Source organism: Plectropomus leopardus, chromosome 5, assembly GCF_008729295.1.
Source record: "Plectropomus leopardus isolate mb chromosome 5, YSFRI_Pleo_2.0, whole genome shotgun sequence".
Classification (NCBI taxonomy): Eukaryota; Metazoa; Chordata; class Actinopteri; order Perciformes; family Serranidae; genus Plectropomus; species Plectropomus leopardus.
The window spans coordinates 16559717-16579556 of NC_056467.1; the positions used below are offsets into that span (position 1 = coordinate 16559717).

Here is a 19840-nt window from a genome sequence, read left to right on the forward strand (position 1 = left end):
GGCCCATGCGTCTCTCTGAGTTAAGCTGTATGACTCCAGATGTGTGTGACTGCCTGTTCACTGATGTTTGTGTGTCTATTTATCTATTCAGTGTGAGTGGACAGATTGCTGATAAAGCTGATGTCGTCTAGCCAGCAGCTGTGCTGTGCTAATAACAATAATCCAGTCAGACACATGTGTAATGCAAAGAAAGCCACAGCCATTTCAGAGGAGAAATGTATGAAGTACCATCTTACCACTAATGTCACAAAAGGACAGTGCAAAGGGCTAAATAACAATTAAAAAAAAATATATAGTATCAGTAACACCATATCCCCTAAAGTTATAGGAATACCAATAGAGTATTTTATGATACCTTTATTTTTCTACTTTTTTAAATATCCATCATGCAAATGGAAGCCCTCTGTTAAAATACCACCAATGGCCATACGTTTTAATGTTTTGGTGGCATCTTGGCATGCTGAACTACCAAGTCTGTCAAATACACCACTCAACTTCACCATACCAAGGACTGTGGATTATATCTACTGCTGCTTCTTCAGTAGTGGGCCTGTCACATGAGGCATTGAATCAATAAATGTTTGCAGTGACTGGCTGCAAGCAAAACCCTACGAATAGTTATTTTCTTCTAGATCTCAGTACAAAAAAAGAATGCAGTCATTGTTTGACTGGAGAAGTTTCATTACTACTTAGTACGGATTACTTTAGTCAATACTTAAAGGTCTTGAAAAATGACAGTCCTCCCAGTGGATTTATAAGGCTTTGTTGATTCTTTTTTTTGGCTTTTGTCCTTTATTTGACAGGACATAATTTTATGTTATGTTGGAACCTGCAGCTGCTCTGGCAAGAAGCTAGCCTTTGTTCATGGGACGCCTGCTCTACCAGGTGAGCTACTGGATGCCCAAAGTAGTTATCACAGTTTGTGGCGGCTTTTGTTTTTCATGAAGAAACATTTAAAATGCCACAGATAAAGTAAGTATATGTTTCTGCAACAGCTTACAAAAATTCACAGAAGAGCTGACACGCACCTTCAAAATGTACAGCTCTAAAGATCAGGCCAAATGCTGAATTGTGGGAGTGATTTCTGTTAGCACTGTTGCAGGGCAACAATTTCCCTTCATTTCCAGTTGTGTCTAGTCATTAGCGATGGTTCTGCATGCTACAGGTACACTTTCAGTTTGATGTACCATAAACACACATGCATACGCCTGTAAGTGTTACTCTATAACGTCCAACAAGGCTGAAAAAGTTCAGAGAAGTACCTGTAGCACACAGAACCGAGATATAGATGCCTGTCGCTTGTATACATCTGTCGTTTGTGGAGGACAATAAGGAGGGAGACTGAGGCACAGTTCCAAACAGTGCATAAAAATGTTCTACCTCATGAAATAAAAATACATAACATCGTTGAGACGCTGAGAATACAATCCCATGGGTAAGGTACTTTCCACTGTGTGAATCATAAAAAGCTTAAAGCGGTGAGTTAATGTAGGCAGCAGGAGACAACAGTTGGCACAACAGCAGCAGGAGCGGTTACCCCTACATCACAGTACAGACATCCTGCATGAGTGGAAGTCTACATACATGAATAGAAATGAGAAAAATGCATAATTTCTGGGAAGGAGTTTTCCTTCTTGTTCCCTTCAAGTAGTTGGGAGCAGGAATCTGATTGCTGACCTTAGTCTGAATTCTCAGGCTAGCTCTATTAATAGCCCAGACACCAGCGAGCGCAAGGCTCCTAAGTCAGCAGCCAAAGCTGGCTCTCCAGGCCCTGCTTTAGTCTGGCTTTAGATGGACCAAGCTGTTGATTAGAAAGAAAAACACAGCTCCCGAGTTGTCTTCTCAGCTCATTCAAGACAGTCATTCTTCAGTGTTTATAGGAAAAAGTCCAGTGCAGCTAAAAATGGACCCCACAGTCCAGACAAGGCAAAGATCTTAACTTTTCATGCATGTTCAACTTATCAACAACTGTAACTGCACTGAGATAAAAAATGAGTCTTTTAAAGCAGAACGCTTGCAACATGACAGTGCACAAGCCTTTAACGTCTCTCTCTCTCGCTGATGCTTATACTGGAAAGAAGGGGGCACCCCTTTTGGCATGACTCCCAGGGAAGCTGGGCAGCAATGCGAGAGAGACGCTGCTACGTCATAACCAGACTGCTCATTCAGAGCGGGCAAACTTTTGTCTCCACAAACTCTGAGGTATTTAGAGAATATTGGTGCACACCAACTCCAACACTAACAAGAGCTGGTTGTAAATCAGTCGAAAACTTGACTAAATTCAGCAGAAGATGAACAACCTTTGACAGGCTTCTGAGATGTGCTTTTAGACATGCCAAACTGCTGTCGTGCTATAAACAGACTCTCTGTGTTTTATGGTGACAGAAATTTACCGCTCAAGCGTCTTCATGTCAAACAAGAATTCCTACTGTTGTGTTTGCACGAGGTTTGCTTTCTTTAAAGCATCGGGGGATTGGCATACATTGTCTTGGGATGTTATGCAATGCCAAGATATCTTTTTCCCCGACCACTCATGCTGTAGCTTTCCCAGTGAAAACAATGTCATAACCAAAGTGGCTGAGAGCAAAAGGCCACAAGTGTCAACTTAGATAAACACGGTCTCAGAGCTGCATCTTACTGTCCGCCCACAGAGTTTCTCCCTGTTGTCTTAAAACCAAAATGACAAGAAAACTACATCCAGTATAACTTTGACAATGCCTGAAATACACACTCTTTGTCTACTTTAGTCACAATGTCACGTGACACCATTTAAATAGCTTAAATGAGAAGTTACACTGTGCCAAGGTCACATATTTTGAACACCAACTTTTAGACGTCTTCAGTGTGTGTTTTGTAATTTGATCCGATACATCGTCAAAGGTTAACACATTTCCCCTCCTTTAGGGTGCTCCTAAAATATGTGACATTCCGCACAAACATAAATAACACAAACAGGCGGCACGAGAGGGCGGCTGGCAGTCTGCTGTGGAAGTGGTTAACAGGTGGAGTAAAGCAGCAAGGACATTGAGGGTGTTTATTTACTGCCCTGTGGTCTGCTTGGTGGCAGGAGCCTGAAGGGTTTTTTGAAGTCTTTAAATTCTGGTTGTTTGTTTTTAATCAAGAGTATTTACTTAGACATTAAGTACATTTAATAACAAGCATTGCATATTTTTGGCTTTGGGGGGAACTGTCCCTTTAAAGACCCATAATGACATTGACAATGACTTGATCTTAACTGGTCAAAGTCAAACCTGGGTCAAGTCTAGCAGGTGTACATGCACAGTAGTTTGCAGTATGTGAGCCATCTGGGAGCTTGTCCGTGGAAACACAGTTCACTTCACGGGTAAACATTAGTTTGACCTTGGAGGGCTCTGGATTTTATGGGAAATTGATTTGATTAATTTGGCTGGAAATAAAGCGGTCACCCACAGCAACAGATATTCTGATGTAATAGCTATTTTAAGACAAATACAAGCATTTTGGCTCTCCAGCCCTCAGGGTCTCTTCAGTTTCTGCTTTTACATCATTGACTTAAAAATATCCTCAGAAGTGACCCCATTCTTTTCTACAGACATTTCACAGAAAGCCATGGGAACAGTGGTCCACCTGCTGTAAAAACCTTGTTTCCTGTGTCTTTGTTTCATTAAAGAAGAACAATAAAAACAAATAATAGGGATACTGAGAAAGATCTGAATTAACACTGCCAGGGTGTATCACCCCATAAATAGTTGCCCCTGGCAACCTGTTAATCTGCTTAAACTGCCGGATGTTTTTCTTGTTTCCTTTCAATGACTAGGAGTCTAAAACAGAGACTGGAAGAGGTTTTCCAACAGTAAAAATAAGGAAGTCATTAGCTCCTCATGGTTCTTAAATACTAAGGCTAGCTCCATAAAGCAGTCAGTAATGGGCATCCAAACTCGAAGTCCTCTTAACCTTTGAAGATTATCATATGTGCATGCACATGCACACACGTGCACACACATGCACACATGCACACACACACATACACACACACACACACACACACACACACCCACACAATGATAGACACCTGTAATTAAACCACCTCACACAGACAAGCGGTAAATGAGTATGTGGTTTCCTGCCCGTCAGAGGTTTTTGAACACTCTGTATTTTAGTAATTTTGGTTAAATCTAAATCAATATCATTGTAAATTTACTGTGGGTGCCCCTAAATTAAGAAATAGAAATAGAAGCATAGGTACCCATGGTATAAGAAGTATTTGTGACTAACTTTCATTTTCATTGTAAATTTTCAAACTTTTCGGGGAAAAAGTTGACACTTTGCTTGAGCTTTTTAGGCAGCAATTCAAAATAACTGTTAACTGTCTTTTAGTGGATTAAAGTGTTAGTGTAGTGCTGTGTGTTGCACAGCCATAATGAGTTGACATTTCCAGTGTGCCCATCTTCAATAAGTAGTAATTAAGAATGGTAATAGGTTCCTTGTAAATAAGTCCAAAACAAGAAATCATGAGAGGCTCGTGAATATTTTCTTTGGACTGATAGACCATCATGTTAAGTGCCAAAAATATCTTCAGTGACTTTCATTAACTGGAAATAATTCTGATAATTCATAACGGATGTTAAATTAATCACATTCATACTGTATGAATTATGAAGAGCTAAAACAGGCTCCTTTCCAGAGCTTATGTTTTTTTTTTACTGTTTATCTTTTTAGTTCAGAAACTTGCTCCTTGGCAGTGAGGGCGGAGACACGCAGAGAGAGACACGGGTATAAAGAAGGATGCCGGTGTGGTTGGAGCTCCTGGAAGGTCAACACGCCACAGGTATGTGAGTGTATTTATGGGGTTAAAGGAGGAAAGTCAGAAAGCCACAGGGAATGAATCGTGTAAGTGAGACAGACTATTTCAGACAGACCTGGGGAGCTGTCTTAGTACCGGAAGACAAAGAGGAGAAAAGGCAAGTTTAGAAAGAAGGAAGCACATGAAAGGGGAGAAAGAGGTGAGGGGGAAATGGGGGAGCAGGCTCTCTAGGGATGGAGGGAGGCAGGAGCCACGTGTCTTCTCTTTGATCCTTCAATGAGATGCACATGTTGTGGTGTTCACCCAGTTCGTAAGATCCCAATTCTCACAGGAGCATGTTTCAGATACTTCCGTCCCAAATCCCAACACTGGCTACAGAAGCATTTTCAATCGCTGATTCCCCAAACACTATTTCAAAGCATTTACCACACAACAGAAAAGCCATCTAGAAATGCCTTGGAGTCTTTTTTGATCAAGGTTGTAATGTCACAGAGCAACATTAAACCAATCATTACCCAGACGATACCCAAACATGTCATGAGATGATTAAACATACGATGATCCACCTCATGTGCTGGCCTCGTGTGCTGGCCTTGTGTGCTGGCCTCATGTAATGTAGTAGCTGATACCCAGTTTAAATGAGAATATCAAAAACAGAGTTTCTTTCCAACAACAGTTTTAAAAGACAAAACATCTCAGTGCTGTCTGATTTCAAACACAGTTTTGCAAATCTTTTTAAAGAAAACAGAGTGATGTGCCAAGAAAGATGAAAGAGATTTTGGTGCATTCAGTCAGTCTACAAAATGCGAAATGCAAAGGTAAATCACCTACAATGTTGAATCATTTAAAGATCAACACGACTGGACAATGTATCTGTTCCAAGATGGAGAAAAAGATCATAAATATAAATCAAAATAGTAAGGCTGTCCAAATACTAAAACGGTATTTGGACAGCCTTACTATCCTATAAAGTGAAGGGATTTTCTGAACTTACCAGACTGTTCTAGCTGATCTATCTTTTTTATTTACCTACTTAGTAATGACTAATGACCCTGAATTACTGATGATTGTATAAACGTTTAATGGTGTAAATATTTTTTCAATAGTCACCAATAGTTAACCAAGTAATATTGTCGCAATATCAATATTAAGGTATTTGGTCAGAATACATGACGTGTGATTTTGTACATGTTGGTCAGCCCTATTCTAAGAAGGACCCACAACTACCAACTATTACCCAACAAACCAGTATCGGACAAGTCAAGCATGTGGGTCCAGCCCTAAAAAATAGCAGTCCATTTTGACTTATAGAACTCCAGAAAATATTCGCAAAGAGTAGTAAATGTGTACTTAATGTTGGCGTGCCAGTGTTGTGGTTATTCTAGGGTCTGGTTTCAAACGGCCTGCAGTGTGGAGTGATATGGATTACACATGTGCTGCTCACACACACAAACACAGGAGTGGGAGGAAGTAAAATTCACACACCGTGCTGATGGCCAATAAAACCGCACCTGGTCTAACCCCGTTACATTTGTGACACTGTTTACCCACACTGAGCGAGCAGCTACTCCGTGTTTGTTTGTGCAGTGCCTATCTATCTGCTGCAGGTTGGGCTCTCCTGCTTATGTTGGCCATTTGGTCCGGAGATCTGTGATATTGAGGGAACAGCAGATTCAACACTCAACTAAAATCCACATCCATTAAATAACCAGCTGATTGATTTGCTCACACTGATTTCCTCTTTCTCCTCTCGTACCTCTCTCACTGAACCACTTCCTAAATCCAACTTACAGTCCAACATTCTCTAAATATTGTGGTTTTGTCTTAAGTGTCTTTAACTCCCAGCCTCCCCTCTCCTCCATCTATCATCGTGCCACAGCATGCTAACACATTCCTTGCTTTACTTACACCCAAGTGCTTAAATCTGATACCACCATCTGTATCTGTTTTGTCTGTGTGTGTATATGTGTGTGTGCATGTGTGTGTCTGCTGGTTGTGTGGATAGAAGAATACAACAGGTTTTTTACTGCCATTTTGTATTCTAGATATGCTGGATTTTCATCGCTGCTCACACCTTCCACACGTTTCTTTTTGGGTCATCAACAAACCCTCCAACACCACAGCATCTTCTCTTTTCCCTTCACTCCACATCATCTCTGACTATCTGTGCCCTTTTATATCAAGATAAGGGGCTCATTTCCACTACACTCAATCAAGATAGAGGATTTATGTTCTCTGGGGACATTAGCCATCCCTTACTACATCCCCTGTCTCAGAGAGGATCTCCACCATCTCGTCTGCTCTTCCTTTTGGCTTCCCTGGCATTTCCTTTCACTGTCCTGCAGCATGGTGGGAGCATCTGTAAGTGTTTTCTTAAGAGGAGTGGAAGGCGCTGCAGCTGAGGACCATGCTGGCTCTGCACTGGCACAACTGTAATTTCTATGAATTAGCACATACACATACTCACACGCACATGCAAGAAAGTTTACACACAGACTTCAGCACTCATGGCTACCGTCAGAGGATGTCAAACCAATGTAATGTCCAAATCTTGAGTACCAGAAGGAAACTTAGAGACTAAAAGCAATGTGTACTACTGCTGAGGGGTTAACATGTGTTGGATATGATGATGAATAATTATATCAGTTGGAATTTGAAAAACAGAAATGATGGTCCTGGGGGTTAAAAATGTGACCTGTCACTTCATCACTCTCCTGGGTATGAAAACAACTTTTTTTTGGCTGCAGACATCACAATACACTTTAGAATCATTAGATGCTCTCCCATTTGACCATTTATATGTAGCTGTTCTGATACCGATGTTTGAACGACTGTAAATTTGTTATCTGCCTGGTGGTAAGCTGCGTCTTCACAGTGCCTGCAGTTAGAGGAAACTCTCTGACTTTCCTCCCAGAAGCACAAAGATTAGATCATGGCATGTTGGCTCTTGGGCCCAGGCTACTGTCCATCCTAAAGAACATCAGTGTGGTTGATACACCGCCTGAGCTGTGCGTAACTTCACTGCAACTCACGAAATACGGGGAGTTGTAATAAGAGGAGAGACTTCACAAGATACCGTAGTTCAGAGTTAAGACATTTCCTAAAACACCTTCTAAAAACACTCACAGAGCATGCCGAAATCTGCTTCATCCCACTGTAGGCTGTATCATAAGTATTGCAGTGACTTTGGGGAGAGAGTCAGTGATTTCTATTAATCATACTGGGTGTCTTAAGGATAAATTGCATTCTTGCCTACTGAGCCTTAAGTTATAAGGTGATATCTTTAGGTCTTGTGCCATGGAATAGATGCCAGATGCTTGTTAAATGTTGGCATTTACTACTACCATTTTATAAAGCCTTTTTCTTTATTTAACTCCAGGGTAACTGCAGTGGAAATATAGTGTCACTTCTTTTACTACAAATACATTTGATGAGACTAATAAAACATTAAATGATAAATGTAAACAAAAATGCAAAATGTTAATATTTGTGCAAGTGTTTTGGCTGAGCTACAGTGTGTTGTAAGGATTCCTACTGCTTCACATTTGCCAATATTGAAAAAAAAAACATGAACTGACATTAGTTACTAAGGTTAAAGGCGAATTGTATATCATTCTTAAAATAAATATTAAACAAATAAAACATGACTTTTTGGGGATGTTAATGCAAGAGATATTCTGCAAATCATTATTATTATTATTATTCTTTAAAGTTACCCATTATGCTGAGCTTTTGCAATGCAATGACAGAAAAGAAATGATTCATAAACATCATATTTCCCAGGTATGAGTATCTTTAAGACTACTGAAAGATCAGTTTAAGGCATTTTCATCTCAATTAAGGCCTGATATTTAGATCAATGGATTTAATGCCTTTTAAGACTTTTTAAGTATCTGCAGAAACCCTGGTTGTGGTGGATTTTCCTTCCATGGTATGCCTTGTAGTCACTAAATATTAAATCATGGCCAAATTAGAAGCACGCCCCCGCTTGCAAATGTATTTTCAATTTCAATAGACAGATCCCAGAAGGATTAGACATGACTGCAGTCCAAATCACAGATTTTAAAACTGGAGGAATTTGACAGTTGTCCCACGGGGGTAAGAGGTTAGGAATGGATGCTGCAAAATGTGCAAATACTGTAATTATGCAATGTGAACATGGAAACCGAGCATGCCAAAAAAATTTAAACAGCCATGCTAGAGATGTGAATTTAAGTGTGATAACAAAGCCTGCAGTCAGCTCCACGGCTACACAACTGATTGTCACCATACTAGAGGACATGTAGTCCTTAGATGGACAATTCAAGTCTCTTAAATCAAACAGCCTAAACACAACACAAATGATGTGTATTTAAAAAGAAAACTTAACTCCCTTTAATCATGACGGTCAGATAACCACTGCCACGACCTCAACACCTGACCCACTTCCTACCAGAAAGCTAATCATCCCTGGGTTGGTAGGAAAGGGTGGTGTCGCCAAAGCATTTCATGCATTGCTCGCCGAGTGCAGGGACCTCGGTGGGGGCCATGGGAACTGGGCTGAGATTATTTATAGCGGGAGGGGGGCTTGGTAGGGGCCACTTCTATGAGGCTACAGAGGAATGTCTAAGGTTGCCCTCTGACCAAAACTTCTGCAGAGTGCTGAGGCTGGAGGTTGGGAGGCTAGCTCAGGCTGACGTGGGACATCTGCAGAGATGAAGACACGAGCCAATTAGCTGGAGGGTCTGGTGAGCAGGCCCAGCAGGGACAGGAAGGAAGCGGTGAGCATAGGAAGTTGGGATGTCAGAGGAGAACCAAATAGGGCAATTCAGCAAGCCATTTTAAAGCTTATCGTTTAAGCACATATTCCAGAGAGGTTCGAAAGGGAACGCACACAAGCAGAGGCGATATCAAACATTTATGTGTAGATAAAAAATCTGCACTCTGTGCGTTTCCTATAGGCATTTGGTAAATGTGTTTTAGTGCTGACTATCTGTTGTGTAAATAAGCATCAACTCTATGGTAATTTTAAGTCTGCAGTTACAGTAGGAAAAGCTCAAATCTTACTCATAACATTAACCATAGTTTTGTTCTATTAAAGTGAACCAGTAAGTCATGACATCAGTGCAGTTACCATACAAATGTAGTGCAAAATCTAACCAAAATTTGAGAAAATCTGCAAAACAAAATGCAAATTCATGTGCGTTTCCATCCACTGCTGTTATGCGAATATTTGCAGTTGATGCATTGAGATAAGCAGCAGGTGGCGCTAATGCTCAGGTGCTACTGCAAATGAGGGTACAACAAGATGACATAATTAAGGAGCGCCACTTGAACCTCAAATGAAGAAAACGATTTATAATGTGTATAATGTATAATAATGGTTACATTGCACTTTGTAGTGTAAACCGTTTATTGATTCAAAAAAAATTCTTCAAACTTTTTACGTTATTTCAAGATATTTAAAACTCAGGGTTTTTTATGCACAAAAGGAAACACATATTATAGATGAGAAACTGCAGCCATCTGCCCTCCAAAATAAACCAAAAACACGTAAAATGTTTCCACAGTATTTCCCATATGATGGGGTTAGATGATTCCACCCGAAATTAACCTACATAATTCATACATAAAAGGATCGTTTACCTTACAATACAGCTTCTGTTCACTCGCTTCTCTTACAAAAGAATACTACACACATGATGGCATATAATGTTCACAACAAATACCTCGTCAAGTACTCATCTTTCACCATCTCTTTATTGTTGTCTTATGGCAGCCTCGTATTCAGTGAAGTGTTGCGTGCCTGCTCCCTAACCCGATTGTTTGCCCTCCCATCAAACTGAAAAAGCCCAGAGGGCCGCCTGTCAAAGCCAAGCCCACAGGCCAAAACCCCACCACTACAGCATCGGTGTCTGCATTACCACAGCGAAGCTCACTCCACGCTCAGAGAGTAAAGCCCACACGCTTTACCCAGTGGAGTTAAACGAAATGATGGGTCAGGTTTCAGCGATGAGTGATCCGCCAGCCTCGCTTACTGAAGGCCTCACACAGTAGAGTGGCACTATTGTTAGTGATTCACTGAGATAATGTAATGGATGATAGGATTACTGTGCCGGCAAGAGTATGATTTTAAAATTTGATCCTGTACAGTGGTTCAGGTTCACATGATAACGAATGTGACTGCATGTGAAGGTAAAAGAGAGAAGTTTAATCGAATCTGCGTCAGGGCTGGGCGATAAAGAGATAATGATAATTATCTCAATATGATTTTCCTTGATAGCGATATAATCAATGTTCAATAAATCCTCCATATAATTGAAGCAACCATATGCCAGTTACCACCTGTCATTAAGCAGAAGAAGAAGACGAAGCAGCAGCAGCCACCAACCCAGCCACCTTTCACTGGCCACCAGTGCATATGGCAACGTTTTAACGTAACATCGACGTTAAAGGTTATTTTCAGTATGATTGTTTCGACCATGGATAATGTCGCACTGTGAATGAATTCACAACAAAACTATGCTAATAGAATATTAGTGAGTAACGTTACTGACTGACAGGCTTCTTCATATAATGATATGACATAAAGTGACTAAAGGTAACATGAATAAAACTTTCATACATTAATACGTCTGTGAACATGATTTCTGGCTTTCATCGCTACTTCACAACATCATCAGAATTAATATAAGAAACAGCAGAAATTCTAAACTTTGGTTGTAGAACTTGTACAGAAAATGCTAGCCACAGTTGAAATTTTGAATTTGTTGAATTTGTTTTGAAGGGCATTGGGTAGCTTAGTTTGTAGAGCGTGTGTCCCATATTCAGAGGTTATGTGTTATTGTTGCAGCGGCCCTGGGTTCAAGTCCGACTGGTGGCTCTTTGCTTAATGTCATCCCCACTCTCTTTTATTCCCATTTCCTGTCATAACTCTAGTTGTCCCATCAAATAAAGGCTATAAAAAAAGCCCCAAAATTATCTTATTTTTTTTTGTTTTGTCTATCCTCATGTTTTGACAATACAATCAACCATATGATTTCTTCAACTTTCACTTAGGAGCAAAAATCAGCCTTCGAACTTGTTTTGACAATGTTTTGACTATTCTGCTAGATAATGATCGATAACTACCGAAATGAAAACATTATATGTGGTGATAACATCTTTTGCCATATCTCTCTGCCCTAATCTTTGCTGATTTCTCCTCATCTGACTTGAACCACCAAGTGAATGCACTCTCAGAAAATGTCTTCAGATCATGTCTCACACCCATCATTTGACATTTGCATTGCTTAATTACTAGCAATCTTTGACTCACAATAAAATGTTCAGTATGTCTCTTCAACAATGAAATGTCGGTGCGCAGTCGGGTGTGGTGCAGCATATCTCCAGATTCTGTCATTCCAGTTTGCAAATGAATGCAATGAGTATGCACTCACTGGCAGTGTCAGCAAATGAGAAAAACAGACGCAGTTAGAGGGGAAACTGAGGAAAGGGGGGAAAACGGGCATCCACTGCAGTAGCTAGCGAGCTAATGGGCTAATAAAGTCCAAGTATAGACTGCCTACACGTTGGCTGCAGTGGCAAGCAGCAATTGAAGGCACAGGAAGCTAATGGCTAGTTGAGTAAAAGCCACAAAGGAATGCACCATGGTGAATGCATGTGTCTGTGTGTGTGTGTGTGTGTGTGTGTGAGAGAGAGAAAGAGAGAAAGACAACCATCCCCTCCTCTGCCTCTCTGTCCCCAGCTGGCACTGCCCATGAACAGTGACGCCATTCTCTGTGTGAGCATGTATGTGAGGTTATGTGGCATTTTTAGGCTAACAAAGGGAAGCCACAGCCACCCTCACGCTCCACCACACCCCAGAGTCCTGCGTGGTTTGCAGCCACGGGGTGTGGGCGAAGGGGAAGGGCACTTGAGTAATGTCAACCTGGACTGAATGATGGCTTTCAGAGGAGAGATATGCTGCGTTTAATGAGAATCACACAATGGGTGTGGTTTCAAGAGCAGGAACTAAATTTATGAAGACTTGGACATCTGCTTGTTTAATCACACACCCAGAGAGAGATGTGCCAAACCAGAATGAGCGTAACCAAAGAATGCCGTCACCCAGCCATCCAGCAGCAGCAGCAGCAGCAGCCTCTTGGACAGATGTTGAAAGTTTCTTCACAAGGTGCTCCCTTTAGCAGCACACCCTGCAGCTTTGTCACATAGGCTAGGAATGTTGCTGAGGAAGGAACCGGGCTTTGTCACACCCATACGGATCCACTCCTCTCCCCCCGACTTGAAAACAAACAGCCCCCCCTTTCATCCCCACTCAGCTGGGCCAAACACAGCTGCGGGGCTTTGGGATGTACATAGAGACATAGAGAAGGGGAGCACAGAGGGAAGGGGGCAGTTTTGACACTTAGGTGACAGACCATTGGCTACTGGAGAGGCAAGAACAGGTGAGCACCATCAGTCTGACACCATAGGCTTCAGGAGAGCTGCTGACTCTGCTGAAGGATGGTGAAGCTGTTTGCTGAGAGAAAACTATCAACAGTAACATGTAAAGAGTGAACCTCTGCAGGTACACAAACAAAGCTGACAGCAGATTCTCAGTCATCACTTTGCGAGACAAGGAACAAGAAAATCTGGGCTTTGAGAACACACCTACTCTCACGCAGCTAGTTCTCTTTGGTATCAAGCAAAGCCCTGAAGCACATAAAACACAGACGGGTCACACTCTCAGAGCATTCACAGTAAAAATCACATGCTCAGCTATAAGACTTAAAACTGCAACAGAACAACCAGTGACTTCAGCAGAGTTTACATCTCAAATGTCAAGCTCTAATGACTTTCCCACTTATTTAAAACTAATCTATAAACTCCTTTCAAATGAAAACAAACAGCTCAAAACCCCACCAGAACAGCAGTGGCTATCAGGGTTAAATGGGCTGACATCAACAAACCACAATGTCCTCATTTTGGTGAGATAATCGAGGCCAAATCTCCCTTCACCAGTGACCTACTTCGTCTTTGAAGGCAGATTTGAGGAAAACTCTGGTTTCTTACCTCATCGTCTGGTTAGAGGAGGATGATCGATCGCAGGAGAAATAATCCGAAATCCACATCCAATGGAGGACATACACATAGAAGAGGAACAGAGACAGAGGGGGATGTATTTAGTTAGATGAACGTATTTATTATCTGAACAACTAATTTTCTGAGATACAACTGATCATTTCTGACATGATTTGGGATGTGCATCTGACCATTAACCACAAAGTATTTGCCATCTGGATCATCCCGTTTCAATATCTGCCTGAGCGACATTGTTTATTTTTATCAAGAAAGAGAAACCTAACACTTGTTCAGACATGTCACATAGCACAAGTCATGGGCTGGTTACATTTGAACATTTCTCCCCAGGCTTTATCTGTTACAAACGTGATGCAAAGAAACATCTACTCTCTATCAATACCAAGTCACCCAGAGAGCAACTAGTTGAGGAACCTAAACTTCTGCATATCTCTTGACTTCCAGGGTTTCCCAGACATTTATTTATTTGTAGTGTCACGGTGAAATCATCTGCCACCATGCATTAGAGTGTGCTCTGGGCACAAACTTTGCTTTCACTCACCTCTGCAGCAGCTGCAAACTGACCTTTTAAACATATGTCTGTGATAGAGTGATGATGATGTTGAAGTATCCAAGTATGCATGCTTCAAAGTATGCATGAAATGTATTCTTTGAGGGAATAATGTGCTTGTGTTCCCCAAATAAATTGGTGCAAGGGCTCCTGGTTTTTATATTCACACTGGGAGAAAATGTTACTTCTTGAGGAATTTGGTTTCACTGGAAACATGGAGAACTGGATGCAACAGAACAGGAAATTAATTATTAGCAGACAATACATCTGGAGGACTACCATTTCCACACCCTGCTGATAAAGGTCGTGTGCTTTGCTTCAAAGCAGAAGTGTGGCACACACTGTAATGAAATTGGCACGTATCTCAAAAGCCTGGCACTTTCAGATAATTTGGCTTCTCCGGTAATTTATAGGGAGCAGACGCCAGTGCAAATTATTCATGATGTTTGTCATTTAGTGATTCTTTCAGTTCTTAACAGGCAAAACAAATTTCTTTACTCTGAGCTGTCTGTCCCAGGATACTTACTGGAAGTATTACAAATATTGATTCACTACTTTAAACTCAGGACCATCACTGCCTGTCAGCTTACAGAGCAGACGATACTGAGACACAGGTCAGGGAACTGAAATATTCTTAGAGCCTCTGCCACCATTTACAACCACTCCAGGAAAAGCAGAGATGTTACAGCTGTCAGGTAGCGCTTCAGTAGCCCCTGCATATGGACAATATATAATGTATAAGCGGCATATTGCTGCTCTTTAAAACAGAATTGGCATCAGTATGCATCACTCCAGATGCACTTTGAGTGGAATTACTGTGGCAGGACAACAAGCAAATAAGACTCCTGTGCACTGTTGACAGAGCAAACAAATGAACAGATAAATAAAACATCCACAACTGCAGATTTCCAAAAATGGCTGAGAATTGCAAGCTGAAAACATCCTATTACACAGATGCAGAGCTCGTGATCAACATTAAATTCCAGTGCTTTGCTATAATGGCTACTCGCTTGACTTGATCATTTTTCTCATGGTTCATGTCTTGACCTACATGCTGAGGTCCTCCACCAGTGATGCCGTCAGCGCAGCCACAGACAGCGGCCAGGATGGTAGCATATCTTCACAATGCTTCCCCTGAGGAATGTAAGCTACTGCTGACTGTGCCGCCCATCCACACCACTCTCCTTCCTACTGGGCGCCTTCACAGACTTTGTTTTTAGTCTTATGTCTGGCTGATGTCAGGAGCTGGTGTTGTCTTGTAGGAACTTCTGCGTTATTTGTTAAATAGGTTATGGGCTCTCATTAAAGTAGACCTAGATTATATAAACTGTTGGGGCCACTTTTGGAAAATGACAAGAGGCCAGGGGCCAGTTACAGCAGCCCCATGTTTCTAAGATTTTAGGACATTTTTATGATTTCAGACATTTCTGGGATTTCAGGACTTTTCTAGGATTCAAAGCTGTTTCTAGGATTTTAGGAGATCAAGGGCTAAGTTAGGATCTCTGTCGGGGGGTGTGGGGGATTCTTCCACTGGCACTTTTTTTGATGAACAAGCTCTATTTTGATTCTGTCTTATGTATTCCAAAAGTACAAAAACCGTTCCCATTGTGAACCATTATATTTTAATTGTGAATTAGAAAGTAGTTGGGGGCCAGAGTTGGCCTGCGGGCCGTAAATTAAGTATTACTACATTAGGGTTTTGAATGCTAGACTTTCTTTTGTGGTGGAGTTTTTTCACAGTGTGGTATTAGTACTTTGACTTCAGTGCAGCATCTGAGTGGGTCTTTAAATAACCTACTTATTAAAGTTACCAGCCCCTGCACATTAGCATATAAACCCAGCTTTTAGTTCAATCTACAGCTGACAGGTCAGTTCAGCTAAAACTGGAGTTTTATTAAGAAATTAAATTTTAGTGTCTTGCATGCAAAGTTTTCAGTTCCCTGACTGATATGCATGAACAGTTCTGCAAAGAAATATCACTCAAGAAATGTTGATAGGATTTTCCAGTGACTTAAAACAGGAATTAGTAACACATGAAAGTCAGACATGGAAAAACTAACATTTGAACTTGTCACCAAGATGCGAAATCTGAAGTAGCTCTACAAAGACACGAACTGACAGAAATGCTAAAGGTGAATCTCAGGGCATACCACCGCATAGGATAAAAACTCTGAAACATGCAACATGGGTTTAAAAAGGGTCCATTTTTCATGGCACTTTCATGGTTTTGGGTCAGACCAATACAGTAGATTTTTGAGCATTCAAGCTTTCTTTTAACTCTGGTTTCTGTTTATACTAAAATATCATCATTGTATCCAAAGTGATGCATAAGACATGATCGATACATGCAAAGAAATCATAGAGATTCAGTGACATTTCTGTCCACTATCTGCACAGGAGTTCCTTCTGTGTCTAGAACACAGCAGTGGTAAATATATCATAATGCAACAGCTTTAACAAACCAGATGTTGCAGCGTGACTGCAGCCTCGAGAACTCCATATCACGAGACCGTTGTGCCTGATAATAAACAACTCTCTTTGAACAAACTGAGAGCTCATAAGATGGGGACAGGCTGGGAGCTAATGTAGTTTTCAGACATGATAAAATACAGGTGATCTGTGTTTGAAATTGTTAGAATCTCTTTGATGCTACCAGATGGGAATATGTAGTAAAGCAAGCCTGCAAATTTATCAGCTGATATTAGTTTATTGTGGTGTATATGTCAGCTGATAAGTAAGATGTGACAAATTGTCCACCAGAAAGCACCGGCAAGCTATTTTTTACATGTAAATGTCCCATTAAAGGGTCCAGTGCGTAGGAGTTATGGGGGATATACTGGCAAAAAGGGAATATTACATAATAGGTATGTTTTCTTTGGTGTATAATCATTAGAAAATAAGAATTGTCATGTTTATGTTACCTTAGAGTGAGTGGTTATATCTACATAGGGAGTGGGTACTCATCCTCAAACTCTGCCATGTTGAACCACCATGTTTCTACAGTAGCCCAGAAAGTACAAATCAAACACTGGCTCTAGATAGGGCCACGTGAGTTTTTGGAACATCAACCTTAGTTGGCAAACCCTCCGCAATGAGCCGAACATCATTGGAAGAACTAATTTTTAATGTGAAACTGCTTTATTCTGTGTTTTTACCACTTTCAATCACCACATCTGTTTTTTTTACAAGAGGTGCGATAATTCGGCTTCTGGTAAAAACCTCCTGAATGTCTGAATCTTAAATTATCAGAGAAAAATAGGAGCACAGAGTAGCAGGTGCTGGACTAGCGGCCACTCTCTGACATGACAAACAGCTTCGAAGAAACACTCATTTGTAAAGTGAAACTGCTTTATTCAGCGTTTTTATTGGTTTAAATCAGCTTGTGTGTTTGTTTTGAAGAAGAAGAGACTTCTGTGGATAATTCGGCCTCTGGTAAAATCTTCCTGAACGATGAACACGGAAGAAATCCTAACTGGGAGATCAGGTTTGGCACATAAGAGAAATTATAGCTGGCTGCAATCTGCAATCCTCACTGCTAGATGCTGCTAATACTACAACCCCTTTCTTTAGATTACCTATATATCTGATTGTTTAAACTCTCAAGCATTAATAGCATGCATCTGATTCAAAAATCCAGTATTGCTCAGGCTATATATAGTATGAAGGCAGTGAAAATATCTCAGAGGTTAAAGTGTAAAGCCTCCTGACACAGCTAACTGAGCCAGAACTGCTTGTTTTACGGCTGCTGCAGGGTAAAAAAGCTAACAGTGTGGTGATGGGGCGAGTCTTTCATGCAGCCCCATAGATTGCCAGTGTACTCTCCGGCTAACACTATATCTTCGTTGTCCAGAAATAGTTTATTGTGGTGAGTCTTGGTACCACTCTTGCATAACTGCAGAATTACAGTGCTGCTGCCGTGTCCCGTGTGGGGCTCAAACTGCAGGGCTTTTCAGGGATTTTCGTTTAGCAGAACGAAGTGTACCTTCTGTGTGACTCCTCTGCACACACAAACACTCTTATCATCGGCTCACAAAAACGGGTAAAATTGGACGTAAAGGCCCGATATCAGGACCGAGATGTGTTTTCACGGTGCATGCTAGTGTTACAGCTCCGTGTGTCCTCAATGAATAAAACACACGATTTAAAGGGAGAGCTTAACCGTCCACACTAGGCGAGCATCACCGGAGTAACTCAAAAAACATCCTAAATGCAGTATCAGACGTGAGGATACTCACCGTGGTTGAAGATTGTGGACCGAAACCGGTTGTTACTGGACGAGTGATCCATCTTTTAAAGTTTCAGTTAGCGCCGACGGCTGCGACCTTCTTCTTCTTCGCCTGTCTTTTCTTCTTCTTCGGTATTTCCTTAATTTCCTCTCTCAATCCCAACACAACTGCGGTGAAATGACAGCCCGTGTGTTGTGTTTGACTGGACAAACCCGTCCCCCCTGTGTGTAAGTGTGTTTAGTAGCAGTACACACACACACACACACACACACACACACACACACACACTCGCAGCCGTTCAAAACTGACGAGCCAGCCAGGACGGTGACGTCACGAGCCGTTGCAGCAGCAGCGTCGGAATGAAAACAATCGCACGTGGATGCGATGGAAAAAGGGTCACGTGCACCTACAAGGAAGAAAAGCACAGTTTCTTGAGAAAATTAACAAATAGTGGTCAGATTATTGTTTGCATCCGGGACGCAGTACAAAGATGATAATAATAATAGTGATAAAAACTTGCTGTAGCTTATTTGAATGTTATATGAATCCTGTCGCTGAACACACTGTTTACAGGGTTATTGTTGGAGTAGGCTTATGTTGCAAAGTAACTGAATTAATATATTTTTCTATGGGCTACATAAACTTTTCCCCCAAAATAATATATTTAGATGTTACCACTTTGTAATCACCAACATTTTGATTAGTAACTATAATTTATACACTTCTTCTCTAACTAATTGGCCGGTTTTAATTGCATTTATTCTGTATTTTAATTAGGCCTATATGCAACTATTCATTCCCCAACACTGCATATATTAACATATAGCTGACAGCAATATGAATGTTTTAGTTTTGACTCTTTAAGTTAATATTGCTGATAAAGCCATGGTACATTTACCTAAAATAAACAAAAATAACACTTGAGTTCATGACTTATACTTGTTATTGATTAATTTCACACTGTGGTATAATGCCTTTTAATAAAGCTAAAAACTTCAGAAAACTTTTGGCCCCCCATGCTACTATGCAATATTTGTGTGTGTGTGTGTGTGTGTGTGTGTGTGTGTGTGTGTGTGTGTGTATACTGTATATATATCCACCAGGTTGGGGGATATGCAGCTGTATTTGGAGTTTTATTATATTTTTTTTATACTATATGTGTATGGTCCTTTTAATTTCACCATAAAAATGAACAGTACAGATAAATAGTGACATCTGGTG

At 40.9% G+C, this 19840-nt stretch overlaps 1 protein-coding gene across 2 annotated transcripts in view; it reads right to left on the minus strand.

The window, feature by feature from the left end:
- Nucleotides 1–18850, minus strand: part of sept4b (septin 4b) — a 53239-nt gene extending 34389 nt beyond the window's left edge. For both annotated transcript variants that reach the window (XM_042486456.1, XM_042486455.1), the window contains exons 1-2: nt 18629–18850; nt 13817–13824 (exon numbers count right to left, since the gene is read on the minus strand). In XM_042486456.1, coding sequence (XP_042342390.1) covers nt 13817–13824; nt 18629–18680 — 60 coding nt within the window. In that variant the 5' untranslated portion in view covers nt 18681–18850. The remainder of the gene's footprint in view (nt 1–13816; nt 13825–18628) is intronic.
- Nucleotides 18851–19840: the final 990 nt, after the last annotated feature.